The sequence below is a fragment of the Momordica charantia genome (assembly GCF_013281855.1).
Source record: "Momordica charantia cultivar OHB3-1 chromosome 5 unlocalized genomic scaffold, Mcharantia_2.0 BLBB01000005.1, whole genome shotgun sequence".
NCBI classification, from domain to species: Eukaryota; Viridiplantae; Streptophyta; class Magnoliopsida; order Cucurbitales; family Cucurbitaceae; genus Momordica; species Momordica charantia.
Window position 1 is genome coordinate 10,263,650 of NW_028275163.1, and position 26,163 is coordinate 10,289,812.

At 35.2% G+C, this 26,163-nt stretch overlaps 1 protein-coding gene and 1 pseudogene across 1 annotated transcript; one reads left to right on the forward strand and one right to left on the reverse strand.

Annotated features, from left to right (window-relative positions):
- Positions 1 to 234: 234 nt before the first annotated feature.
- LOC148211282 (uncharacterized) lies at positions 235 to 666 on the reverse strand. The gene has a single exon (XM_088124356.1). The coding sequence runs from the start codon at positions 664 to 666 to the stop codon at positions 235 to 237; it is 432 nt and encodes a 143-aa protein (XP_087980482.1).
- Positions 667 to 24,176: 23,510 nt separating this feature from the next.
- LOC148211283 (uncharacterized) lies at positions 24,177 to 25,250 on the forward strand (annotated as a pseudogene).
- Positions 25,251 to 26,163: the final 913 nt, after the last annotated feature.

The following is a 26,163-nucleotide window of genomic DNA, read 5'->3' on the forward strand; positions in this document are numbered from 1 at the left end:
CTTCTTCATATACCTGGTGCATAAGATAGTGTGCCTCATCTAGAGCAATACATCTAAGTAAGGGAAAAGAGAAGTCGCACTTGTAGAGCTTCTCATTGCTAAGCACATAATGAGCTACTTTTGGTTCGAGATTTCGTCATTCAGCTCGGCCTTGTGGTTCGTTGCCTTTGAGAAATTCATTGATTGGATCCATCCAAGTCAGATATTGAGCTTTTATGTCCATGAGGTCTGGCTTCAAGATGGATGGTGGTTGAGAATCTCCACGGGCAACAAGCTCACCAGGTCGTTTCCGTGTGCAGATGATAACTTTACAAGAGCATCATCATTTGTGTTCTCGAACTTCGAGACTTGATGAATTTCGTACTTGCCTAGTTTGACAAGAAGTTCTTTGACTTTACTTAGGTACTTCTCCATCTTGGGGTCTTTTGCTTGGTATTCCTCGGTAGTTTGATTCACTATGAGTTGTGAATCACTATAGATGAGGAAATGCTGAATTCCAAGGCTCCTTGCCATCTGTAGGTCGGTAAGGAGTGCTTCATACTCTGCTTTGTTGTTTGAAGCTTGGAACTTGAAGCGTAGCGCGTATTTGAACCTTAGACCGCCAGGTATAGTGAGCAACACTCCTGCACCACATCCTTTGTTGTTGGCAGATTCGTCAACATACATGGTTCGTAGCTCTGGGGCTTCTGGATTAGTTTTGGTCTGGGATGTTAGCTCAGGAATGAATTTTGCAAGGACTTGACCTTTAATTACAATTATAGGCTCAAAAGTGAATGTTATATTCACCAAGCTCGACTGCTTACTTCATTAATCTGCGAAGGTTTCTGGCTTGTGAAGATCTGGTGAGAGGGAAATTTGTCAATGCTGTGACTAAGTCAGCTTGGAAGTATGGACGAAGTTGCTGAACTAAGGTGACTAGAGCAAGTGTGAGCTTCTCAATACATAAATACCGAGTTTTAGCATCCATCATTGCCTTGCTGGTATAGTAAATTGACTATGGCATCCTTTCTCATGCTTCATATTAAGGCCGACCTCACTGCCTTCTTTGAGACGGCCAAGTTATTTAGGAAGAGTTTGTTGCCTTAGATTGGCTTTGATAACAAGGTTGCCGAGCTTAGATAGGTTTTGAGCTGGTCGAAGGCAGCTTGACACTTTAGAGTCCACTCAAATTGCCTTTTGCTCTTCAACACCTTAAAGATAGGGAGACATTTTTCTGGTGAGCGAGAAGCAAACCTATTAAGGGCAGCAATTAGGTCATTCAAGCATTACAATTGCTTAATGTTCTTTGGGGGTTTCATGTCGAGCACAACTTGGATCTTTTTTGGGTTGGCTTCTATTCCTCGTTCATTAATCATCAAATCGAGAAACTTCCTTGATGATATCCCAAAGACACATTTGGCTGGATTGAGCTTAATTTGATATTGTCAAACGACTAAAGGCTCCCATTAGGCCGACAATATTAGAGCTTGGTTTTTTACTTTTGAAGAGCATATCGTTAACGTAGACTTCCAAGTTGTGACCTAGTTGTTTGGCGAACATCTTGCTGAACATGCGCTGGTATGTCGCTCAAGCATTCTACAACCCCAAAGACATTACCTAGTAGCAGTAAAACACTTGATCGATAATGAAAAAAAGTATGCGGTTGGTCGAACTCGTGCATTTTGATTTGGCTGTAGCCAGAGTAGGCATCCATGTGAAGGTCAGCAGCTCGTGCCCGATTGTAGCGTCGACTAGTTGATCTATGCGCAATAAAGGAAAACTATCTTTAAGACATTACTTATTTAAGCTCGTAAAGTCAATACACACCCTCCATTTACTCTTATATTATTTTCTACTAAAACGACACTAGAAAGCTAGTCAGGTTATAGAATTTCTTTAATACATTCAACTCATAAACGTTTGTTCACTTTCACTACAATAATTGCACTCATTTCACTATTTACAGGTTAGTATTTCTGTTTAATAGGTCGAGAAGAGGGTTATATGTTGAGGCGGTGAACCATGATACACGAATCAATGCTTGGAATGCCTTCATGCTACCAGGCGAACACGTCGGTGTTAGCTCTCATGAAGTTGATAAGGTCGTTCCTGTAAGTAGCCCTCACCTTGGTGCCAATGCTTATTTGTCGGTTTGGACTGTGCAATGGGACTAGGTCGAGCTCTTCAACAACGTGCCTCTGTTGATGGTGAGGTCGTCTCTATCCAGCTCAGATTCTTCAGAGATGGTTGCACAAGATGAGGATCATTTGAGGGCGGTTGCATAGCACTCCCGTGAGGTTTGTTCCCCTTGTACAACTTCGACTCCCTTGGAAATCGGATATTTCAAGACATTATGATATGTTGAGGCCTATAGAGCATGGAGGATAGGTCGGCCAAAGATAACATTATAACTTGACCTATCATCGATCACTACGAATTTTACTACTTGGGTGATCCAAGCATCACTCTCGCCAACTGTAATATGGCGTTTGATACATCATTCAGAAGTAGTGCTCTCTACTACAAAATTGATCAAAGGTGTCAGACTCTTCTTCAGTTAAGCTATGCCCCATCCAATAAAATGTACGCCGATCATGAGAGGATGTTGGCAGAGGCTCCGCGATTGGCTAGGACACACCAAACTGTGACGTGGTCTATCTATGAAGCTATGACGAGGGCGTCATTGTATGGGTGGTGGATGCCTTAAAGATCGACATCTGTAAAAGTGATGGGGCATGCTTTTGGCCTTGCCTACAGCGAGCAGATCTCCTGTCGAGCTTCACGAGCAAGCTCTTTGCGCTTGTGGCTATATTTGCCCTCAATAAGTTCTCCATGGATTGTGTTGATCACTCGAGGTTGGTCATCACATTTTGGAGGGTCCTTGACCTTTCCCTTTTCTCATCCTTTTTACCGTTGGACCCTTTCGAGCTGCTACCTCGATCCTTCTTTCCAACATATTTCTTAAAGTAGCCTTGTTGGATAAGTCCCTCAATTTGCTCCTTCAGGTCATAGTAGTTCAGGTGAGATGGCCGTGGTCTTGGCGGAAGAGGCAATATTTTGATCGGTCTCTTATGTCAGGATCCCAACATAGTAGGTAAATCTTTGAGCTGGTCGAGCTTAAGGTCTTGGATAGTCGCCAAGATCATAGAGATTGTGCGTTGAGAGGAGTGAATTTGTTGTGCTTATCAGGTTGTTCTGGCTGTTGCTCATTGCGTCGGTCGTTGTCAGGTATATGAGAGGTGTAAGACTTGTTTTCCTTCCTATCTTTGTGCCGGTCTTTTGATATAGACGTTGGACTACACCTATTGGCCTTGTCTGTCTTAGATCGGATAACATCTACAACATCGATGAACTTTCTAACTTGCTGAAGACAACCCTTCAAAGTAGGCTCGAATTTCTTTGCCAACGACTAACTCAGCTTTTTGTGAGTTACCCCGTTACAAAAAGTTGTTCGGGCAAGGAAGTCGGTGCAGTTTTCCACTTTAATATACTTGGTTATGAACCTCTTGATGTAGTCTCAGAGAGATTAATTTGGTTTATGCCTTACAGAAAATATATAGGTGTTGGAATGCTTCGCGTCTTGATGAGCTGCGAACTGAGTTACGAAAGCCTTTCGCAACTGCTCTTAAGTCGTTATTGAGTAAAGTGTGAGCTGCCTATACCACTTTATGGCGGAGCCTTGCAGAGTGATGGAGAATGTCCTGCATTTCATTGCATCAGAGTATGCATGAAAATCCATTATGGATTTGTAGGTTTCTGTATGGTCCAGTAGGTCGGTAAAACCATCATATTTGTTGAAGGTCGTCAAACAACTTTTTGGTTGGATCGGGAGGTCGAGAACGACCTGAATGAAGGGTGGGTCTTCAAGCTCAAGATCTTCGGAAGTCGACTTGCAGACATTCTTCAGGTCACCTTTGAGTTCACTAAGCATCTCTTTCCTCAACTAGTCAAACTGAATTTGTAGGCTTAGGTTGCCTATTGACTCTTTAGCTGCGACCCCTCCAGCTCTTCTTGTCTACGAGCTTGGTTCCAGATGGTGGTATCTCGCAGATTTCTTTCCTTTTCTCTTGGGGAAGGTTAGGCAGAGAGCACTGATCGGAGATCTTTCTCGAGACGAGGGTTGTCATTGCCGCCGAGTACCAACTTCTCAACAGGTTTATAGGTCGGCTTCTTTTTAGGGTAGTTGTCCACCTTTTGCTTGCCCTCCTAGAATCACGTGAGATCTCAGGCTCAGGTAGTTTGGGGGAAGGAACCTCGACATTTAACAAAGCTTATGCCATGGCGTCCATCCTTGCCTGCATTTGAGCTATCTGAGATTGTAGCTCAAATGATGAGACCTCCTCTACTGGTGTAGATTTGGTCTTTCAAACATTTGCTCATGTTCTCGGCTTCGTGGGCTTTGGATGTCTGGGTGCCTCCTTGTTAGGTCTGCCATTGTTTGGTAGATTCAGACCTCCGAGGTGATTGTAACTTGAACCTTGGGAATTGTCAGCCATTTCTAAAGCACAATAGCTTTATTATGTCGGTTCCCATAGATTGCGCCAAATGTTGATGTATGATTTTGCAAAGCTACCGAAGGTCGGCCACGTGGCAACGGGGGTTAACTAGTGAGGTGCGACCTTTAAGCAAGAAGAACCTACAAAAAGGAACAAACACTTTGACGCTCAAGTTAGCATGGTGCAAGCTTATGTAATTTGTTCTCAGAGCAAAATGCAAAATGGCGGATGTCTGTTTTATAAGGAGGGGAGGAAGGCCAGTGGAGCTTCGATCGACGGTTATGGCTATCGGACCCCACGTCGGTTTTCGGGCCTCAGGTTGGAGTTCTCAGGTGGGTTGAAGAGAACTTGAGTGATTCTCTTGGTTGATTTCAAGTCTTCAGTTCGATCTCTAGTATAGGTCATTCTTCTCTGTTGGCTTAGTTGGACGAGTCCGATAATACTGAGCCAAGTTGATTGGTCCACATATCATGTTATATTTATCTCTCCAACATGTTCATTGATTAATGAACTAACATTAATCGATATATGCCAACCTAAGTATAGCTCAAATGATTAAGATACCTATCTACAACCAATAGGTCGTGAGTTTGAATCCCCACCTCTACATGTTGTATTAAAAAAATATTAATTCATATATAAGTTAATCAGTGATGGTTAAGATTATAGTTAATAAATATCTAAGTTATTAATAGAAAGACATGTGTTTATCATTATTAAAGTCAGCCAATAATTAACAAGTTCTTTTTAAAATATATTTTATTTAGAATTATTTATTTGAAATATGCTATATTCGTAATTATTTTTGTAAGGATCGATCTAAATATTTTAGAAAAGTTTGCTTCCCATTCAAATTTCTCTGTTATTTAACGGTAACATTAGAACTAAAATTTTAAAAATAAAAAAGTCAAAGTAATGATTTAAAGAATATATGCTTTTTTATTTATTTAGTTTGGAGGTTTCTTTTATAGATTTAATATGAAAATGGTAGAGGAACAGCTAGTAACTTAATGTACTTTTTATATTTTAATATTAAATAATAGATTTAATATTATTTAATTTAATTTTTATATTTTATTATTATTTTTTTGGTAAAAAATCATATCTTTTGTTATATGTTATTTTGATAAACACAGAAGAATTAATAATGGAACAAAAGAAAGAAAATTTAAAGGTGAAAATTCGAATTCAGACCCTTTTAGTCGATGTAAATTGTTTTTATAACAATGGTGCAATAAATAATTCTTACTTCCTTTTAGCCGTACATGTAAGTTGTTTTTATAGCAATGCCAAGACGTACATTTTTTCGTTTTTCGTTTTTTTTCTTTTTTATAAAACAAATATTATTGAATTTGTTTCTTGATCTTTTTTCTATGAAAAAAAATAGGGTAGCCATTAAATTTTAAATTGAAAAAGTAAAAATTTTATATAGAAGTTAAAATTTTAAATTAAATATTCAAACGTTTTATGTTATTACTAATTTTTAATATTTATTATGCATTTTATAAGTAAAAAATGATGAAATAATATTTTTATTTATGTTTTTGAAAAGAATTGAAAATGAGAACAAGAAATGGATCTCACATTGAAAAGATAATGACCTAGTTATAATAGAAATGGATCTCCCATTGTCAATTGGTTTTGAGATGGAACCTCGTGAATATTAATATGATATCAGAGCTCAACAAACTCAAATAAGCATCCAGTTCACAAAATTGAGATTTCATCTGTTACTCCTCTCATTGCCAATTGATTGGTTTTGTGGTAGAATCTCATGAATATTGATTTTGTTATTTTCAAAAATTCTATACAATTTTGAAAATGCTTTTAAGAAAATGAGTAACAGAAAACTTAATTAATAGTTACCAAATACTTAGATTTCTCAATAAAATAAGAAACGAGAATGTTAGGGCTTGGTAATGTTCCCGTTTCTGATTTTTATTTCTTTATTTTTTATAAATAAAAATAGAATTTTGTGATCCAAACACCCATGGACCTGAATAATAAATAAGAAATTTGTTTTTTTGTTGTTTCCAACATGCTTAAATTGAAAACAAAAAATCAAGAAACGAAAACGTTACTAAATTTACCCTAAACTAAACAATCGAAATGTTCATATAAATCAAGAGCGCCCTCGCAACCACACACCAATGATGAAGGATAAACTATTCATGGAAGGACCAATCTTGTCAACTTGAGCCAAGGAGGACCAAGTGATTACCAAAACTACGTGAGAAGATGTATGGAATTTGGCTTTACAAGTGTCGCCAAGTGAAGATACTGTACAGCAAGAAATGACTAACGAGAACTTCAATTTTGTACTTCTAAGATATGTTTAAATAGGGGCATTTTAGTCTTTTTATTTAGTTGGGGACGTGTCATAAATTAGGGTTTCTTTCCCTTATGTTTCCTTATCTTCAATTATGGATAAGATTAGTGTTTATTTATGCGGCCACCTAGGGAGGTTACTTTGAAAGGCTTATATGAAGTCTTGCCTTTAAGTTGTAAATTGTATATATATTTATTTCTTATTAACTAAGTTGAGTGCCTTATTGCACCCTTCTCCTATCGTGTTTGAATCTTGTTTGTTTGTCTCAGAGGCTTTGATCTTAAGAGAATCAAAGTCTTTAACCCATACTTGATTGAACTTCAATGATTTGAGTCTCCTAGGGTGGGTATTTGAGTCTAAGAAAATGGTGGGGTGCATTGATCCTATCACTGAAAGATGCTATACATCAAGAAATATTATATTTTATGAATGATGGTCACTATAATCAGAAAAGACACCTAGAAACATAAGTCCATTCAAAAAATGATCAAAATAATAGACTAGTCAAGTGCAACAAGCTACAATAGAAGAAGAAAATATTCCGAAAGAAAAGAGGGAGAGGAAGAAGAACAATTAAGAACATAGAGTCCTTAGTAGAGTCATTTACATGATCAAGTGTCACAATTGAGGAGATCAGCTAGACAAAAAAAATAATAATAATAATAATAATCCCAGGATACATTAATGCAACATTAACAACATAGCTAAGCAAGCCAGCAACATATGAAAGAAACATTACAAACCAAATCCAAGTGATCAACTTTGGCTTGTGGCAAGTGAAAGTCAAAGATTTGCTAACACAATCTGGGATACACAAGGTGGGAAGACCGAGTGATAATGCTTCTGAAAAGCTAAGATGTAATGCTGGTCCAGTAGAGTCCACGGTGCTTCCAACAGAAGTTCTAAGAAGTTTAGCATGAGTGATTAAGATTGAGAGGAAATGAATTTGACGGCTGCAAGTGCGATAAGAATAAGTTTGATTAAAAATATCGTTGTAAATGTTCATGGAATTTCGATAGTCAAAGAACTTTTACAGAAGCTCGAAGCGATGTATCAGCAAAAGGACATCTCAAATCGATTGTACCCAAAAGAGCAATTTTACATGTTGTGAATGGAGGAAGGTACAAAAATCTCAGACCATTTGTGTATTCTCAATAGTATCACCTCTGAGCTAGAGTCAACCGAAGTGAAGATAGATGACGAAGTAAGACACTCAGGCTCATCTCATCACTTCCACCTTCTTATAAACACATGAAGTCGATCGTGATGTACGAGAAAAAAGTTTTGAATTTTTCTGAGGTTATTAGTAAACCTTGTTAAAAGAAATAAGGCTGAAGAGTGAAGGGCGTACTTCATAGGAACATTCAGCACTAGTAGGTAGCAATTGTAAGAAGAAGAAAGATTTCATGCAAACGAAAGGTTACTAAGGATACAAACAGTCTGCACACATGAAGAAATACATTTGTTGGTGCTTAGGACTTTCTCTATCTTTTCCTGTTTCTCTTTCTCTCTCCTCCTTTTCCACTCCCTCTTCTTTGACGAGCTTCTCCATCGATACTTGTTGGATGATCTTTTTCTCTTTACCTTTTCCTGTGAAGCCAATCTTGATGTATGCTAGCATCTGATTCTAGCCAACGACGATCAGGGACGACAACGATGGCGAGGCTTGTCGAGAAGCTCGCTGGAGAATAAGAAGAGGAGAAGGAGGATAGAGAAAGATAAAGAGTAAAGAATAGAGAACGTCCTTATCCCCTAAAAATATATTACTAAATTAATATATTTTCCAAATCAACAAACACAATTAGCAATGTAACGACCATGTAATTTTAATATTAGTGGTCAAAGAAGTTTAGGGACCATAGAACTATTTCTAAAATCTTAGGGACCAAAATGTTCACACTACTAGAAAACTAGACTTCTATGACAATTATGAATAGTAACAAAAGTTGGAAAGAAAGAAAAAACTGTCACGAATACTGCAAGCGCGAATTTGGCAGGAAAAAATCTTGATTTACGGATTTTTTAAAAATTTATGACAATTTATAACTGTCACGAAAATTGAAAAAGGAATTGATAAATCAATGATAGTTTTAAACTGTCATTAAAATGTGAAACACGATTTTGGCGGAAAAAAATAGAGATATATGAAATTTTCTACATTTTATGACATTTTATAAACGTCACGAAATGTCATAATTATTTTTAAGCATTTGTAGATCATTTATGACATTTTTTAACTGTCACGAAATATCATAATTGTTTTTTTTTTAGAAAAATTATTTTTCAAACCATATTTATGACATTTTTTTAATTGTCACGAAAAGTAATTATTTTTTCTTTCCAAATCCTTTATGAATTTCACATTCTTTCCAACTCGTATATTTTTTGAAAAGTTATAATTTTGTCATACAAATACCTCAGGGGAGCTTACACAAATTACATGTCCTTTCTCATTTTCGAAACTCTCTATCTATTTATTTACTTTGAACGATTTTTCTGATTTTTTTCATCTATTATGTGGTTATTCGAAGATTTTGATTGATTATTGAGTTTCAGTCAACCCCTGTCTGTGCGCCCCCACGATTTCAAGTTCTGTCTTGAAATGTTTTCCTTGTGAATTCGAATTTTGAGTGTTAAAAGTCTTTGATTACGTTATTTAAAAACACACAAGTGAGTATAAGATATATATTGTTGTGGATAAATCAGAGCAAGACACGCGTCGGATTCCGGGAGTGACAGTAAGGCGCGAGACCACAAACAGTTACCACCATATACTACGTTGGCATGCAGGTGCGTCGCTACCAAAACTGTACGAGGAGGACGCCGAGGACTATAACCTGGGGCCCACGAGCTGCAGGTTGCAGACCTGAAAATGGAGGCACCACCCACTGTTTGTCGAGGATGTCCGTGCCTCTGTCAAAGCCTTGTACAACTTGACGCACTTCTGCCACCGCAACCGTTGTCCTTCCTGGTCGGCCTCTCGTGCCTATAAAAGAGAAAGACCCTCATCAACACCAAGTAAGTGAAAAACCTATCACTTAAATGCTAAGGTATCTACTCTTATTTTCTTGACTCTAATTACTGACTTGAGCATCAGAGTGTATTAGGCGGGACACCGCATCGGCATTCGAGAGACAGTGAACCTCTTTGAAATTCGCCGTAATATATATATATTAATAATTTTGACGTTCATGAGTCCCTCCATAGTCTTTAAATCCAAAGTTGGAAATTTAAATCGTGTCCTTTAATTCTGATAAATTTAAATTGTGTCCTTTAATTCTGATAAATTAAAATTTCAAAATTTTGAAAATGATTTTGATGCAGAAATTTGGTCTCTTAGGATTTTGCCAAATTCACACCAATCTTCTAAAATGATGGGATCAACGAAACCTGCAAAACAGAATAGTACTAAGATCGACGTGACTCTTGCCACACTGGCTCCGATGCTTAAGTTAGGATCGGAGTAGTTCAGTATAAAGGGTAGGGTATTGTAAGCATACCTCTACAGTTTGGTTTACTCTTCTATTTATAGAAGTCGAACCCTAATCCTTCAGGAATTACCAAAGTTGAATCCTAGTGTGTCCAGGAGATGTGGACTTCTATGCTTGTGTGTTTCGTAATTGGCCCAATGTAGAATCTAGGGTTGAGACTGATGGGACATAAATCTGGCAGCGGAAACGACGATCTTTGTTCTTGAATTTTTAGGAACAAAAAACCCACTAAAACGAAGAGAAAAATATAGGAGAAAGTTTTTCTTTACCTTTGAATAATCTTTCTTCAAGTAATCACCAACTGAATACCACCAAGTGATCTTTCTTGCTATCCTCTGGGAACGGTGATCTCGCTTGTGGGAGCTTTGTTTTGGAAACTAAGAGGAAATTGAGAGAGAGCTTGGAAAATTTGAATATATGACCTCTCTCATTAATCACTTTGGATTTATGACCAATTTTTGAAAAAAAACTAATATGTGACCCCACTTCCCTTATTTTTTAACCCGTTTCATAATTTTTAAATGTAAAATTACTGTAGTACGATCATGTTTCAAAATCAACAATCCCTCCCTCTTAATTATTAAAAAAAAACAAATTTATTTTTCATCTTTATTCCCCCTACAAATCTCTAACAACAATCAATTACAAACTTAAAATCTAACTTTTAAATATGAAAAATAAATTACGAATTGAAAAAAATCTAACTAAAAAATAGTTAATTATAAAATTAATATGGAACAAATATATTCAAGAAAAGTTGAAATTACAAAATGGAATATTAAATATTTAATTGTTTAATATAGAATATCGAATGTACATAATTACATCTCAAAATTTGTACGGATTTAATTTTAAAAAAAGGTCAACATTCCATAAATCTCGGACATTAAATGCTCCAAGATTTAATTGAAAAAAGAAGGGCAAGAGAAGACCAATAATGAAGGAAGAAAAAAAAAACCTGCGTGGATCTTGGAGTAGGATTGCATAGTCCCAGACCGAGATTGCATACTCGGACCGGGATGGTATTAAAAAATACTAACCTTGATCCGGGTAATCAATCTCGGTCCGAACAATCCCGACCCGGGATGCCACTTTTGTTTTTTTTTCCTTCTTCCTTCCTTCTCTTGTTTTCTCCTCCCTTCTTCATTCCTCATTAAATTAAATTAAAATCTTCTTCCATCTTAAAATAAAAATTGAGTTGATGAGTTAGATTTTGATTAAAAAAAAATTTGGGAATTTGGTGGGTATTTTCTATATGTAATTTTTTTATGGGTAATGGAAAAACAATTTATAGGTCTTATTTTGTTTATTCTTCAATTAAAAATTGAAGACCTTAAAACAATTTTAAGAAAGGGAAGATGGGTTGAGAAACAAAAGAAATAAAAAATAATTTTAATTTATGTGGATTCTGTTTATTTACGGAAGATTTTTGGTCGATTTGTTTGTTGGTTCTATTCTTAAATTAAAATGTTAATATTTTTTTCCATATTAGATTCAAATTAAAAGGAAATTGTGAGGTTTAAAGGGAGAGATTGGTGGAGAATTTTACTTTAAAAAATAAAGATATTTTGATAATTTTAAAAGGCAAAACGTGGAAAAGGGTCACAAATTAGAATGAAATGTGTCACAAAATAGGTTTTTTCAAAAGGGGTCATAAATACGAAATCAATTATCGAAGGAGTCATAAATCCTAATTTCCTAGAGAGCTTGAGAGAATGCCTTTGAGTTTCTTGGAATGAATGTTCTGTTTTTGCAGAAAGACGTGGAGAGTTACCCCATCTCACATAACTCCCCCACTCTCTTGGAGTTTTGCAGAGGAGTTTTATTTTATTTATTATTAATTAAATTAATATTAATAAATAATATATATATATATATATATTAACTAAATAAATAATTAACACTTAATTATTTATTATTAAAATAGAATCATATTCTAAAAGCATTTCTCTCGTATAACCTACATCTTATGCACATTATTTTTAACCTATAATTTTAATATGAATCATATTCATAGTAATTTTATTTGAATCTCATTCAAATAATTTCTCTGATAATATATAATTTTAATTAGAATTAACTATATATATTATAATGTATCAACGTACATATATATTCTCTTGAGCAATTTGAACATTTCAAAATTTTCCAAAAACTTGATCCTCGTTTTACCCGTTGTGAGCTAGCTAGGGGACCTAATGGACCTACAGATCAGAGCTCCAACGATACGAGATTAATCGGTCAAACTCATTAACCAAATTAATCAACATTCGTTAACTACGGGTCACTCCACTAAAGACCTGCAGCTGCACTCTTCTCATTGCAGAATGTTTTCATGTCCACGGATATACGACCATTAATGACAAGTTAATCATTCACGTGTGCTTGTAACTCAAGCTGGGTGAAATTACTGTTTTACCCCTGAGTTATATCTTGCTCCTTAAATACCACTGCTCCTGTAATGAACAACCCAGTTATGATCCGACCAATAATCAGAAGTTCCTCTCGGGCCAGTGAGAGAGTGGAGCCCTTGTTCAAGTCACAAAGTCGGCATTTAAGAGAACACTCATCTACTCCCCTAAAGTTGGGGAGGAGTGAATTCCATCTTGTGAAGTTATGTTTCCAGCTCCCGTCTCGTCTCCAAAATGGTAGGAATGTTGAGTCGGCGACTTGGGCCACTCTCACCCATATAGATCAAAGGACGAGCCCTTATGGGCAAAAATCCATAATTCACTCAAGATTGAGAATGAGTTGTGATATGAACCAAGATGCATTAGCCTTGCCGCCAAGGGCCAAACAGTTACAGCTAGCATTTGATTCTCACATCCAAGCAGTAGTGAGCTCCACTAATGGACATCAAGAGGATAAAGATGGGACAAAACTTTATTCATGGTGCCAAATGAATACACGAGACGAAGATGAAGCCAAATGAAGACACGAAAAGAAGATGACGGAACTTTACAAAGTTATTAATTATTAATTATTATTATTATTATTATTATTTTAAATGGTTATCTATCTCATTTGTAGGCCTTTTATATTTTTAGCACAATGATGTGGGCATTTAATTTATCAATTTTTAGGTGTTTTTTTTAATTTAACTATGTCACATTTAATTGGGGGTAGTATAGTCTTTTAACTTCCTTTGAGATTCGGGATTTAATCTTGTGAACAGAACGATCAATTTTTCACAGAATGAATTTGGAGTGTTTTATCGTGATGACTAAGGGTTCATCAACTTTGCAATTCTTGATCTAGGTTGCAAACACGGAACATTCAAGTTAGGTTTGATCAACCTTCTTGTGGAGTGTTCAACCTTGAGTAGGGAACCAGTTCTCCTTACCTCTTGGTCTTCGATCATCAAGGTAATCCTCGTCTAATCTTCCCTTGGGATTGTGCTATTTGACCTGGGGTTTTTTTGAAATTGACAGTTAAGGGTCCTCCTTAGGTGGAACGGTTTTTATCTGCAATTTTCTAGGGTTCCATATCATTTGGTATCAGAGCATAGGCTCTAGATTGGGTATATCTGTGACTTTGATTTTTATATTATTGTTTCCTTTTTCTGGTTGAGTCTAGCACAAATAGGAATTAATTGGTTCTGTAATTTGTGGAAAAAAAAAGGGAAATATTGTGCTCTGCAGCGTGGAAAATATTGTGATCTGCAGCAAAAAAAAAGGGAAAATATTGTGATCTGCGGCGTGGTATCAGAGAAGAGGGGAAAAAAATTCAGTGCGATGACTGTGGTTTGAGTTTCTACGGTGGCTACTTAATGCGGGAGAAGTGTTGTCGGTTGAATTTGAATTGAAGAAAAAAAAAACAAAAGGAGTTCAATCTGTGCAAGGAGCGGCAGATTTGGTTGTGAAAATCGAAGACATTAATTGTGAATTGAAGCAGCTGAAAATTAAATTAAGCAAACAGCTTAATTTTATTATTGGAGCATGCAGGTTAATTTATAATTAAGGAAGAGAATTGTTTTGTTCTTTGTTTTTGATAAATTCATGATGGATATTGACAAAAGATGTGTCAAACAAGCAGATGATCATTAAATGTAGCAGGGTGGTCAAATTTGTTTGAATGAGATGAATTGGTTTTTGCAGTGATTTTTGGTGAAGGGATATTATTGAGGTAGCTGAAGCAACTCCATGGAATTAAGCCAGTTAATTTGCAAAATAAAGCTCTACCAATCATTCAAGTTTTATCTTGGCCAATTTCTTTTAGTCGGGGAGAATTTGTGAGTTTTGTTGCTTCTTAAATTTTCATTGTTTCTTTGTTAATTTTACCTTAATATTCTTGTCTAGTTGTTTGTTTTTTTTTTGTTCATCTTGCATAATTCTTTGGATTTTGAGTCTTTGATTCTTAATTCCATATATCTTATTTTCATTGTTCTCTATTCTAGTTTGTTGGATCTTGAATATTAGGTTCTTGATTCTTAGTTTTCTTATTTCGTGGGTTCTACTTGTTTCTTACTTAAGTTTGACACTTTACAATCATTCCTATTTGAATTGTTATTTGTTTGCTTCATTAGCTTATTGGTTGCAAACGCTTGGATCATCACCCTGTACTTGAAAGAGATTGTATCCTTGTGAGAGAGCATCATTTTGAGCGTAAACACGAGCGAACCACATCAATTGAGTGAACACGTGAGAGAGTGAATTGTGAGGTCCACTTTTTCTTTAATTGTTTTCTCTTTTGCAGCAATGTCAAACTTAGGAGATAGACCTACTAATGGAGATGTAGAAGGGATGGAACCACAAGAACAACTCCTTGCGAGAGTCATGCAAAATGTGGAGACCATGATCAATGAGAGGTTAGATAGGATGGATCAAATAGATAGGATGGAGCAAAGACTTCAAGCTAGGGATAGACCTCAAGGAAGAAGGCAGCCTGAAGAAGTTTTGGAGGAGGAAGAAGACTTAGGGCAAGAAGATGAAGATGAGGAGCCGGAGGTTGCAGTACCTAGAAGAGGAGAACGCCGAGGAGTGAGAGGAAGAGGAGGTCTCCATAATAGAAGGCAACAAGGGAGGAGAGAAGACAACCATGTAGATCGGGGCTTTGGAAACATTAAGGTTAAATTTCCCAAGTTCCATGGCACTTCCAACCCAGAAGATTATTTAGAATGGGAACAAGAAGCTGAGCATATATTTTATGGCAACAACCTCACAGAAGAGAAAAATGTAACTATCTCTGTTACGCATTTTAAGAGTTATGCACAGACTTGGTGGGATAAGGTGTGTTCTAGGAGAAGGAGACGACAAGAAGGTCGAGTGGAAACTTGGTTGGAACTGAAGGAGCTTATGAGGAGGCGGTTCATACCACCACACTTCTTGAGAGATTGTGCACAGAAGCTTCAAGCTCTTCGCCAAGGAAACAAGAGTGTTGAAGAATATTATAAAGAGATGGAAACATTGATGGAAAGATTAGACATTGATGAGAATGAGGAGAACACCATGGCACGATTTATGAATGGGTTAAACATAGAAGTGGCCGATCGTGTTGATTTGCAGATGTATGAGGATATGGAGGAGTTGGTGCACTTTTCGGTGAAAATTGAAAAGCAAATTCAAAGGCGTAAGTTGAGGTACGCTACTAAGAAACCTTTTTCAAACTCAACTTCGTCTTGGAAAAAGGATGGCAAATCAACTGACTCTAAATTTAAAGTGGGTAGTGAAAAACCTAAAGATAAGGGGGAAACTTCATCCAAACCCAAACCTAAAACTGACACACCCACAGGTAGGAGTCGAGATCTTAAATGTTGGAAATTCCATGGGGTGGGACATATAAGTCGGGAATGCCCTAATAAGAGAACTATGATCCTTAGAGAAGAAGAGATAGTAACAGATGCAAGCGAGGTAGATGAAGAAAGGGATGAGTCCATGAATGACCTAGGGAGTGAGGAAGAAGTGGAGGATACTACATACTTATCCTTAGTCACTAGGAGGGCTCTCAGTACTCACATGAGGGAAGATAACTTGGAGGATCAAAGGGAGAACTTATTTCATACACGTTGCCTTGTGCAAACCATACCCTGTAGTGTAGTGATTGATAGTGGGAGTTGTACGAATGTAGTAAATTCTAGCTTGGTCTCACGACTGAGCCTAGATACTAAACCCCACCCACAACCTTATAAACTACAGTGGCTTAATGATTGTGGTGAACTCAGGGTGACTAAGCAGATGAAAATTCTTTTTGCCATTGGAAGATACGAGGACGAGGTACTATGTGATGTGTTACCGATGCATGCAGGTGATATGCTCCTTGGTAGGCCTTGGCAGTTTGACAGGAGAGTTCATCATGATGGTTTTCTTAATCGTTACACATTCACACACAATGGTAAGAAAATTGTACTTGTTCCCCTATCCCCCAAAGAAGTACTTATTGATCAAGAAAAATTAGAGAAAAGAAAGGTCGAGGTCTCAGCAAAAGCAAATGAAGGAAACAAAAAAGAGAAAAGAAAACAAAAAGATAGCTCGAGAGAAAATGAGAGTTTGAGAGAAAAGCAAGGGCATAACTCGCGACCTAATGAGAAAAAAGAGAAAAAAATAATTAGCTGGAGTGCTAGAACTTGTGAGGTTAGAAAAGCTATGTTTTCAAAACGAACCATACTCATGGTTATGTTTAAAGAAGTTAACTTACTAACCGAGGAGCTTGAATCCTCTTTGCCTAGTGTTTTCGTGTCTCTTTTGCAGGAATTCAAAAGTGTATTTCCCGAGGAGTTGCCTAAGGAGCTACCACCTTTGCGAGGCATAGAACACAAGATTGACTTCATCCCCGGTGCTCAAATTCCAAATCGACCAGCATACCGGACAAATCCACAAGAGGCTAAAGAGATTCAAAGGCAAATAGACGAGTTGCTTGCCCAAGGGTACGTACGAGAAAGTTTGAGTCCTTGTAGTGTTCCTGTCTTGCTGGCACCTAAAAAAGATGGGTCTTGGAGAATGTGCGTAGATTGTAGGGTTATAAACAAAATTACCATTAAGTATAGACACCCTATTCCTAGGTTGGATGACATGCTTGATGAATTATATGGATGTAGCCTGTTTACAAAAATTGATTTAAAATCTAGGTACCATCAAATTAGGATGAATGTGGGAGATGAATGGAAAACTGCATTTAAAACTAAACATGGATTATATGAATGGTTGGTTATGCCATTTGGCTTGACCAATGCACCTAGTACTTTTATGCGACTTATGAACCATGTATTGCGTGACTTTTTGGGAGAGTTTGTTGTGGTTTATTTTGATGACATTCTGATATATTCTAGGACACTAGAGGATCATGTTAAGCATGTTAGGTATGTTCTGATTGCACTTCGAAAAGAAAAACTTTATGCTAATCTTAAAAAGTGTAATTTTGGTATGGAAAGGATAAACTTCCTAGGATTTGTTATATCTAAACAGGGAGTGGAAGTTGATACTGAGAAGGTTAAAGCCATTAGGGAGTGGCCCACACCTAAGAATGCTAGTGAAATTAGGAGCTTTCATGGACTAGCTGGTTTCTATAGGCGGTTCATTAGAGACTTTAGTTCCATAGCTGCACCACTTAATGAGCTTATTAAGAAAAATATGAAATTTAAGTGGGGTAAAGCTCAAGACTGTGCATTCAATGAGTTGAAAGATAAATTATGTAATGCACCTTTACTTGTCTTACCTAACTTTGAACTAACGTTTGAAATTGAGTGTGATGCAAGTGGAATAGGGATTGGAGCTGTTTTAATGCAGAACCAAAGGCCATTATGTACTTCAGTGAAAAGTTGAGTGGTGCAACTCTGAAGTACTCTACATATGACAAAGAGCTTTATGCCTTGGTGAGAGCACTGCAACCGTGGCAGCACTATTTGTGGCCAAAGGAATTTGTTATTCACACTAACCACCAAAGCTTACAGCATTTGAAGGGCCAACAAAAGCTAAATAAAAGGCATGCCAAATGGTTGGAGTTTATAGAAACTTTTCCCTACATGATACGATATAAGAAAGGTAAGGAAAATGTGGTAGCCGATGCACTATCTCGGAGGTATGTTTTACTGAACTCCCTTCAAACTAAATTGCTTGGCTTTGAACATATTAAGACCTTGTATTCTCAAGACACTCATTTTGCACCTATTGTTGAATCTCTTCTGCAAAAACGTGTGGTAAATGATTTTATGTTATTTGATGGTTTCCTGTATAGAAAGGATAAACTTTGCATTCCTACTTGTTCTATTCGTGAATTGCTAGTTAAAGAAGCTCATGGAGGAGGTTTAATGGGGCATTTTGGGGTAGCAAAACATATGACATGTTGACTGAACATTTCTATTGGCCTAAAATGAGACATGACATACATAAGGAGTGTAAGAGATGCATTGCATGCAAGGAAGCGAAGTCTAGGTCAAAACCACATGGATTTTATTTGCCTTTACCAACTCCTAGCGGACCATGGTTAGATATTTCAATTGATTTTGTACTTGGCTTACCACGATCTAAAAAAGGAAAGGATAGCATATCCGTAGTAGTTGACAGGTTTAGCAAGATGACACATTTCATTCCATGTAATAAAACTAATGATGCTAAACATGTGGCTGACTTGTTCTTCAAGGATGTAGTTAAATTACATGGCATTCCTAAAAGTATTGTTAGTGATAGGGATGTTAAGTTTTTAAGTCACTTTTGGAGAATACTGTGGGGAAAACTAGGCACTAAATTAGTCTACTCCACTACATGTCATCCTCAAACTGATGGACAAACTGAGGTAGTTAATAGAACAATGGTGACAATGCTTAGGGCTATAATTGATAGAAACCTCAAAACTTGGGAGGATTGTTTACCATTCATTGAATTCGCATATAATAGGGTTGTGCATAGTGTCACTAGATGTACTCCTTTTGAGATTGTTTATGGATTTAATCCTTTATCACCACTTGATTTATTACCTTGGCCTTCTAACGAGGTTGTGAATTTTCAAGCTGACAAAAATGCAACAACCATTCGGGAGCTACATAAAGAGGTTAAGGAAAGGATTGAGAAACAAAACACCAAAGTAGCAGCGAGAGTCAATCAACACCGAAAGCCTATTGTATTCAAAGAGGGAGATTGGGTCTGGGTTCACTTTCGAAAGGAGCGATTCCCACATCAGCGAGAGTCTAAGTTAAACCCAAGGGGAGATGGACCTTTCCAAGTGTCGAAGCAAATCAATGACAATGCCTATCAAATTGACCTCCAAGGTAAGTATGGCGTGAGTGCTACTTTTAATGTGTCTGACTTGACTCCTTTTGATGTAGGTGATGATTTTGATTTGAGGACGAATCCTTCAAAAGGGGGAGAAGATGATATGAACCAAGATGCATTAGCCTTGCCGCCAGGACCAATCACTCGTTCAAGGTCCAAACAGTTACAGCTAGCATTTGATTCTCACATCCAAGCAGTAGTGAGCTCCACTAATGGACATCAAGAGGATAAAGATAGGACAAAACTTTATTCATGGTGCCAAATGAATATACGAGACGAAGATGAAGCCAAATGAAGACACGAAAAGAAGATGACGGAACTTTACAAAGTTATTAATTATTTATTATTATTATTATTATTTTAAATGGTTATCTATCTCATTTGTAGGCCTTTTATATTTTTAGCACAATGATGTGTGCATTTAATTTATCAATTTTTAGGTGTTTTTTTTTTTAATTTAACTATGTCACATTTAATTAGGGGTAGTATAGTCTTTTAACTTCCTTTGAGATTAGGAATTTAATCTTGTGAACAGAACGATCAATTTTTCACAGAATGAATTTGGAGTGTTTTATCGTGATGACTAAGGGTTCATCAACTTTGCAATTCTTGATCTAGGTTGCAAACACGGAACATTCAAGTTAGGTTTAATCAACCTTCTTGTGGAGTGTTCAACCTTGAGTAGGGAACCAGTTCTTCTTACCTCTTGGTCTTCGATCATCAAGGTAATCCTCATCTAATCTTCTCTTGGGATTGTGCTATTTGACCTGGGGTTTTTTTGAAATTGACAGTTAAGGATCCTCCTTAGGTGGAACGGTTTTTATCTGCAATTTTCTAGGGTTCCATATCAAGTTGTCTGATCATCCTTATGAAATAGTAATCTATTAGTCAACGGTGTTATATCTAAAGATTAACTATTTCGTAATCCAATTTTATACAAACTCATTGTATAGGATACCCCCACTCTCATGTCTCTATACGAACGATCTGGATCGAGTCGTCCGTAACATTTACAAACAGGATAAGAGACCCAACTTATCCATATACTATAAACCCTTTAGGTTATTCTCGGGACATTATCCACTTGTATATCGATGGTATATTAAATATATACCTAGTATATATATAGTCCCGATTATATGACAATAACCTTGGATGTTTAGTTTATTAGATTAGATAATTGCAACGAATTCAACAACAAATTTATTGAATATAAATTTGTTTTTACATAAATACAAACTACGAGTTTAGGGCAACACATCCAACAGAGACAAGGTAAGTTGCACGAGGGTCGGGAGAGAACCATCGGGTTTCTCAGTCGGGGGGCTGAGAACTCCTCGAGCTGAGAAGGTCTCGGCGCCGACCCCAGGTTTCAGCCTCCTTACCTAGTGAGCTCGCTCCCCATCCGGCCCAACTCTTGTCTTCTACTTGTCCAATCTGATCTCGTTTTATCTTCCTATAACAGATTCACTACAAGAATTTTATTTTTTGGCGACGGAACTTTTAGCGACAAATAGAAATTTGGTCACCATATGGTACTTTTGGCGACGAAAATTACATATTGTCGCCAAAAGTACCCTAGGGCGACGAATATTACATTTAATGTCTAAAAAAGTTTTGTCTAAAAAATTTAATGTCATGGTTTGTTTTGGAATTGTGTATGGCTGTCCTGCAGTTCTGATTTCGTCGCCATAGACATTTTGTGACAGGGCTATAGCGACGATGATGGTAACGAAAAAAATTCGTCGCCAAAACCTTTTGCCGACAATTTTTTGACCTTTAGCAACAATTCCTTCCATCGCCAAATCTGAAATTTCTTGTAGTGATTCTATGAATGAAAAGTTGATGGAATGCTTCCAAGTTTTAAATGCAATGGAAGATATTGATAGATAAACTTATACTAAAGTATTGAAACTTTTGTATGGAGATATCGCTTGAAGAAAAATGTTTTTACTCATACCTGAGTCAAGAAGGAAAGACTTCATTCGTAGTATTTAGATGTCACTTACTTTTATTCTGATTGAAACTCAAAGATTGAATTTGTGGTTAGCTTCTGTGGTTTTGTTATTTTCTTTTAATTGAAACTCAAAGTTCGAACGATGTAGTTATCATTTTTGGTTTATAAGATAAATATTTCGAATTTGATTTATTTTTATTTTCCTCACTTTTATTTATTTATGTTTTGAAAGTTGCTTTTACTCCTATCTTGTGTAGAGAAGTTGGGAACTATTTCAACAAAACGGGAAAGATTTGATTGGAGATTATGACTTTGAGGATTATTAGGATGAAGATGATGAGTTTTTATACATCTTTATAGGTTTATTGTGCGTTGACGTCTACAAGATGCAATCCTCTAAACAACAATGTAGAACTTCTTCACTCAAAGGTCATGATTATGTGATTGAGTTGTTAAATGACAATGGCACAAGATATTTTGATTGTTTTAGAATGAAAAAAGATACATTCATGGCATTTTGCGAAGAATTAAAAGCTAAGACAAATTTGAAAGCATCTATGAATCTTGCCGTTGCAGAGCAAGTTGCATTTTTTTTTTTTGTTGATCATATCACATATTGAAAGGAATTTTATGGTAGCAGAAATATCTCTCGATTCTTCAACCATGTTTTAAAGAAGGTTTTTGCAAGCTTGTGGTAGAAATTATTTGTCCACCCAACTATTGTATCATGGATATCATATCTAAGCCTAAATATTATCTTTTCTTTAAGGTAATGAATTACATTTTTTTCCCCCACAAATATTTTGAATAAATAATTTTTTGAATAATATGCCTATGCTTATGCTTATTTTTTAGTATTGTATTGGTACGATTAATGATGCTCATATTGTTGCATGCATTCCACAAAGTGAAAAATTTTCATTCCGTGGTAGAAATACTAACACGATGTTATAATGTGTGCCTATTCGTTTGATATGCTATTTGTCGCAACGTCATCGCGATGCGGAGCCGCCGACGTCATCCCCTGAAGGGTCTCTTTCGAGATAAGGGTTTGGAGTCGTCACCAATCATCTACGAGGTGTGATTGGTCACCTAAAAATAAAGACAATGTCTGCGAAAACAGATTGTTGGTTCGGGAGTCGACTGAGCGTAGGGAGGTGTTAGCACCCTACGACACCCGTTTGAAAATGGTACCACATTTTGTCAAAAATTATCCTATTATTTTATTTTGTCCAAAAAAATGTTTTTATTTTATTTTAAATGTCTCATATTATATTAATTCACATTTTGAAGATATGAATTAATAGGTATGAGTGGCATGAAGGTCATTAGGAAAATTAAGCACCTCGAGAATACAAGGCTCCAATTCCCGTCATTGGAGTTTTTGAAATAATTATTTAGAAAAAAAATCAATAAAAATCATTTAAATTTTATGGAACATCAAGACTTGAATTTGCGACATGAGTGTTGACACTAAAGCATCACACCAACGTGCCACCACTTTGAGATATAAGTTATGATCCTTTTTAAAGTACATATTTTGTATTTTTGAATTTTGTTTTAAAAAAAACTCTAAATGAAAACTTTTATTTAAAATAATTATTTAGTAAAAACAATGATAAAATGAGGCATTCAAAGACTCGAATTTGGGTCATGTATATTAAAAATCAAACCTCTTACCACTATGCCAACATTTTAAGATGTAAACATTGTATTCTTTTACACAAACAAAAGCTTTAATTTACTTTTTTTAAATTAAAAAAAATTACGAATTTTGTTAAATTAAAATAAAAAATAAATAACTTTTTTATTTATTTCGAAATTAATGAGATTATTTAAAAGAAAAAAATTTTTATTTAAAAATAAAGTCAAATTTACTTTAACAAAAACTTATTTGCTAAAAAATTGATTTTTTTTAAGATTTTTTTCAAAACCCCACCAAACCATTAAAAGAATTTTTTTAAAAAAATAGATTTTATTCTAAAAGACTCTGTTTTTATCTCTTTTTTTTTTAAATCCTACAGCAGAAGATTCTTTTTTTAATGAAAAAATAAAACAAAGTTGACACCAAAAAAAGTAAACCTTGTTAAAAAAAATTCCTTTTAAATAAAAACTGTCTCTTAAACTTTGAATCCAAATTTAAAAGAATCCAAATTTTTTTTTTAAACAAGATTTATTTTATAAAACTCCTATTTTTTTCAATGCATTTTAACCAAAATTTTAAAGTAAAATCTTTTATTAAAATAAATTAAGTTTATATTTATTTCATTAAAAAAAACTCTTCTTTATTAGAAAAAAAAAACCTTTTTATTTTAAAACAAATTTTAAAATATCAAAATCCTTATTTTATTTTCAAAAACTTATTTAAAATTAATTTAGAAGACTTTTTTTTGTATCTTAAAAAAAAGTTTCTTATTAAAAGCATTTTCTTTTTAAAAAAAGTAAAAAAAAAAAACTTTTTCTTAAAAAAACATTTTTTCTAAGAAAAATATATTTTTTTTATAGAAACAAAAGAATATGTTTCAAATTAAAAGCATGATTTCCAAAAACAATTTTCCCTTATTTAAAAAAAAAAGTTATTTCCAACGTATTTGATACTTACTTAAAACGCACCACCGGGAAGGAGATCGTCGGAGTGCCAGTGGGCTTGAAAGAAGCTGTGAAGAAAGTTGTTGCTGCTGTCGTTCGCACCGTTCCCTTGCGTTGTCGGAGGTCGTGGGTATGAAAGAGAAAAGTGGTGATGGTGGGATAAGAGAGATGAAGAGAAGAAGATACGGTGATGAGTTTCTAACTCTCTGCCCCTCCCCTCTGTGTTCCGTCTATTGCCCCCTTAAATACGAGAAAAAAATAACGAAGGAAAAATAGGAGGAGAAACAAAATGTTTATTTTTAACCAAAAACATAATCTAATTTTTTTAATTAAAAAAAACCTTTATTTAAAACAAAATTATTTAATTAAAATCAAATCTTTTTATTTCTTTTATTTTAATATTAAATCAAATTCTTTAAAACAAAATCTATATATTTTTTTAATTTAATTTAAACCTTAGCTTATAACCAATATAAAGTAATCTTATACTATTTCAAACTAAAATAATCAAAATAAAACTTAATAAAATAAGAATTAAATAATTAAAATTAAAATTAAAATGAATCCGGACCAGATACAGTGTCTATACTATTCACCTACGTCGTCATGTCTAGTTGGGAAGGATCGGCCAATGATTCTCGCATACTTCTGGAATATATAAGGCATCTTGAGAATAAATTTCTTATGGCTAAAGAAGATATATAATTATATGTGTTTGTTATGGTTTAATCCAACGTTTGGGTTATCATAAGTTTCTATTATCATGTAGAAAAATACTATTTTGTTGATTCTGGAGTATACAAATATGCCTAGGTTTCTAGCACCATATCGCAGTCAAAGATACCCATCTAGAAAGGCGGTAGCATGCTCGAGGTATGGAAGAGGTGTTTAACTATCAACATTTTTCACTACGAAATGTTTTTGGCGTGTTGAAAGCTTGATTTCCTATTCTTAAACAAATGTCTCCTTACCCAGTTGATACACAAAAATATATACCAATAGCAGGTTATACTCTTCACAATTATTTTAGACTAAATGATCATGAAGATGATCTCTTTAATGACTATAGCAATGAATCAATGATCGTTGAAGATTTACAAAGTTTGTCAGAATAGAGTAGTCTAATTGAGGTAGATGTAACTCATTATTTAAGGCGAATGACTCGAGTAAGAGACGACAGATCAAATTTGGGCACCATTTGAATGATAGATTTTTTTTTTATTATTATTTTGGAGTTAATATGTACATTTTTTTATAAAAAAAAAAAGAAACAAAAAATTTAAGAGTTAGAAAAAATATTTGGATTTACTTTTTCATCTGTGGTATATTTACTATATTTTACGCGTTTATCGCGACAAAAAATCATGCGATATGATTTTTAACCTAAAGTTTTGAGTCAAAAGAAAAGGACATAGAACTTTAGAAAGAGAATAGGTAGATGAAAAGGGATGGTGGAAATGAGTTGTTAGGAAGTAATGGTTGTGATCAATTAGGCACACAAAAGAAGAGTGAGATGTGAGATTCTAGTCTACTCTAGTCCACCACACACAAATTGACAAAGGATGGAATTTGAAGACAGATGAAAATGGAAAGTTAAAATTGTAGAATGTAATGCCACACCAAAGCTACCAAATTTTAATTAATAAATAACTTTCCCCATGTGTTTCTCAACTCATCCACTGTCCCATTCCAATGCCCATTCTCTCTCCTTTCTGATCACATGAAGTTTACAGTGCCTAGTTAGTATACACTTTCTTGCCCCTTTTTTTTTTTTTTTTTTATTCTACTTTTTTAGGTAAGGAAGGAGAACGGAAGATATATTCAATCATTTTAGTGCTTATCCCCGAAAATTTTCGGGTACGCATTTCTAAGATATCTAATAGCCTCTAAACTTTTAATGTTACCTTCAATAAGTAACTAAATTTTTAAAAAGTGTCTAATTAATTAGTCTTTGAACTTTCAATTATTTTTTTTTGTCTACTAAGTTCTTGGATTTTGAAAATATCTAGTATGACGTAGATCTATTGGTCGCAAAATTGAAGATTTAGAAATTTATATTGGAAACAAAATTAAAAGTTCAGAGACATGTTTAAACATTTATAGGTTGGAGATCTATCAT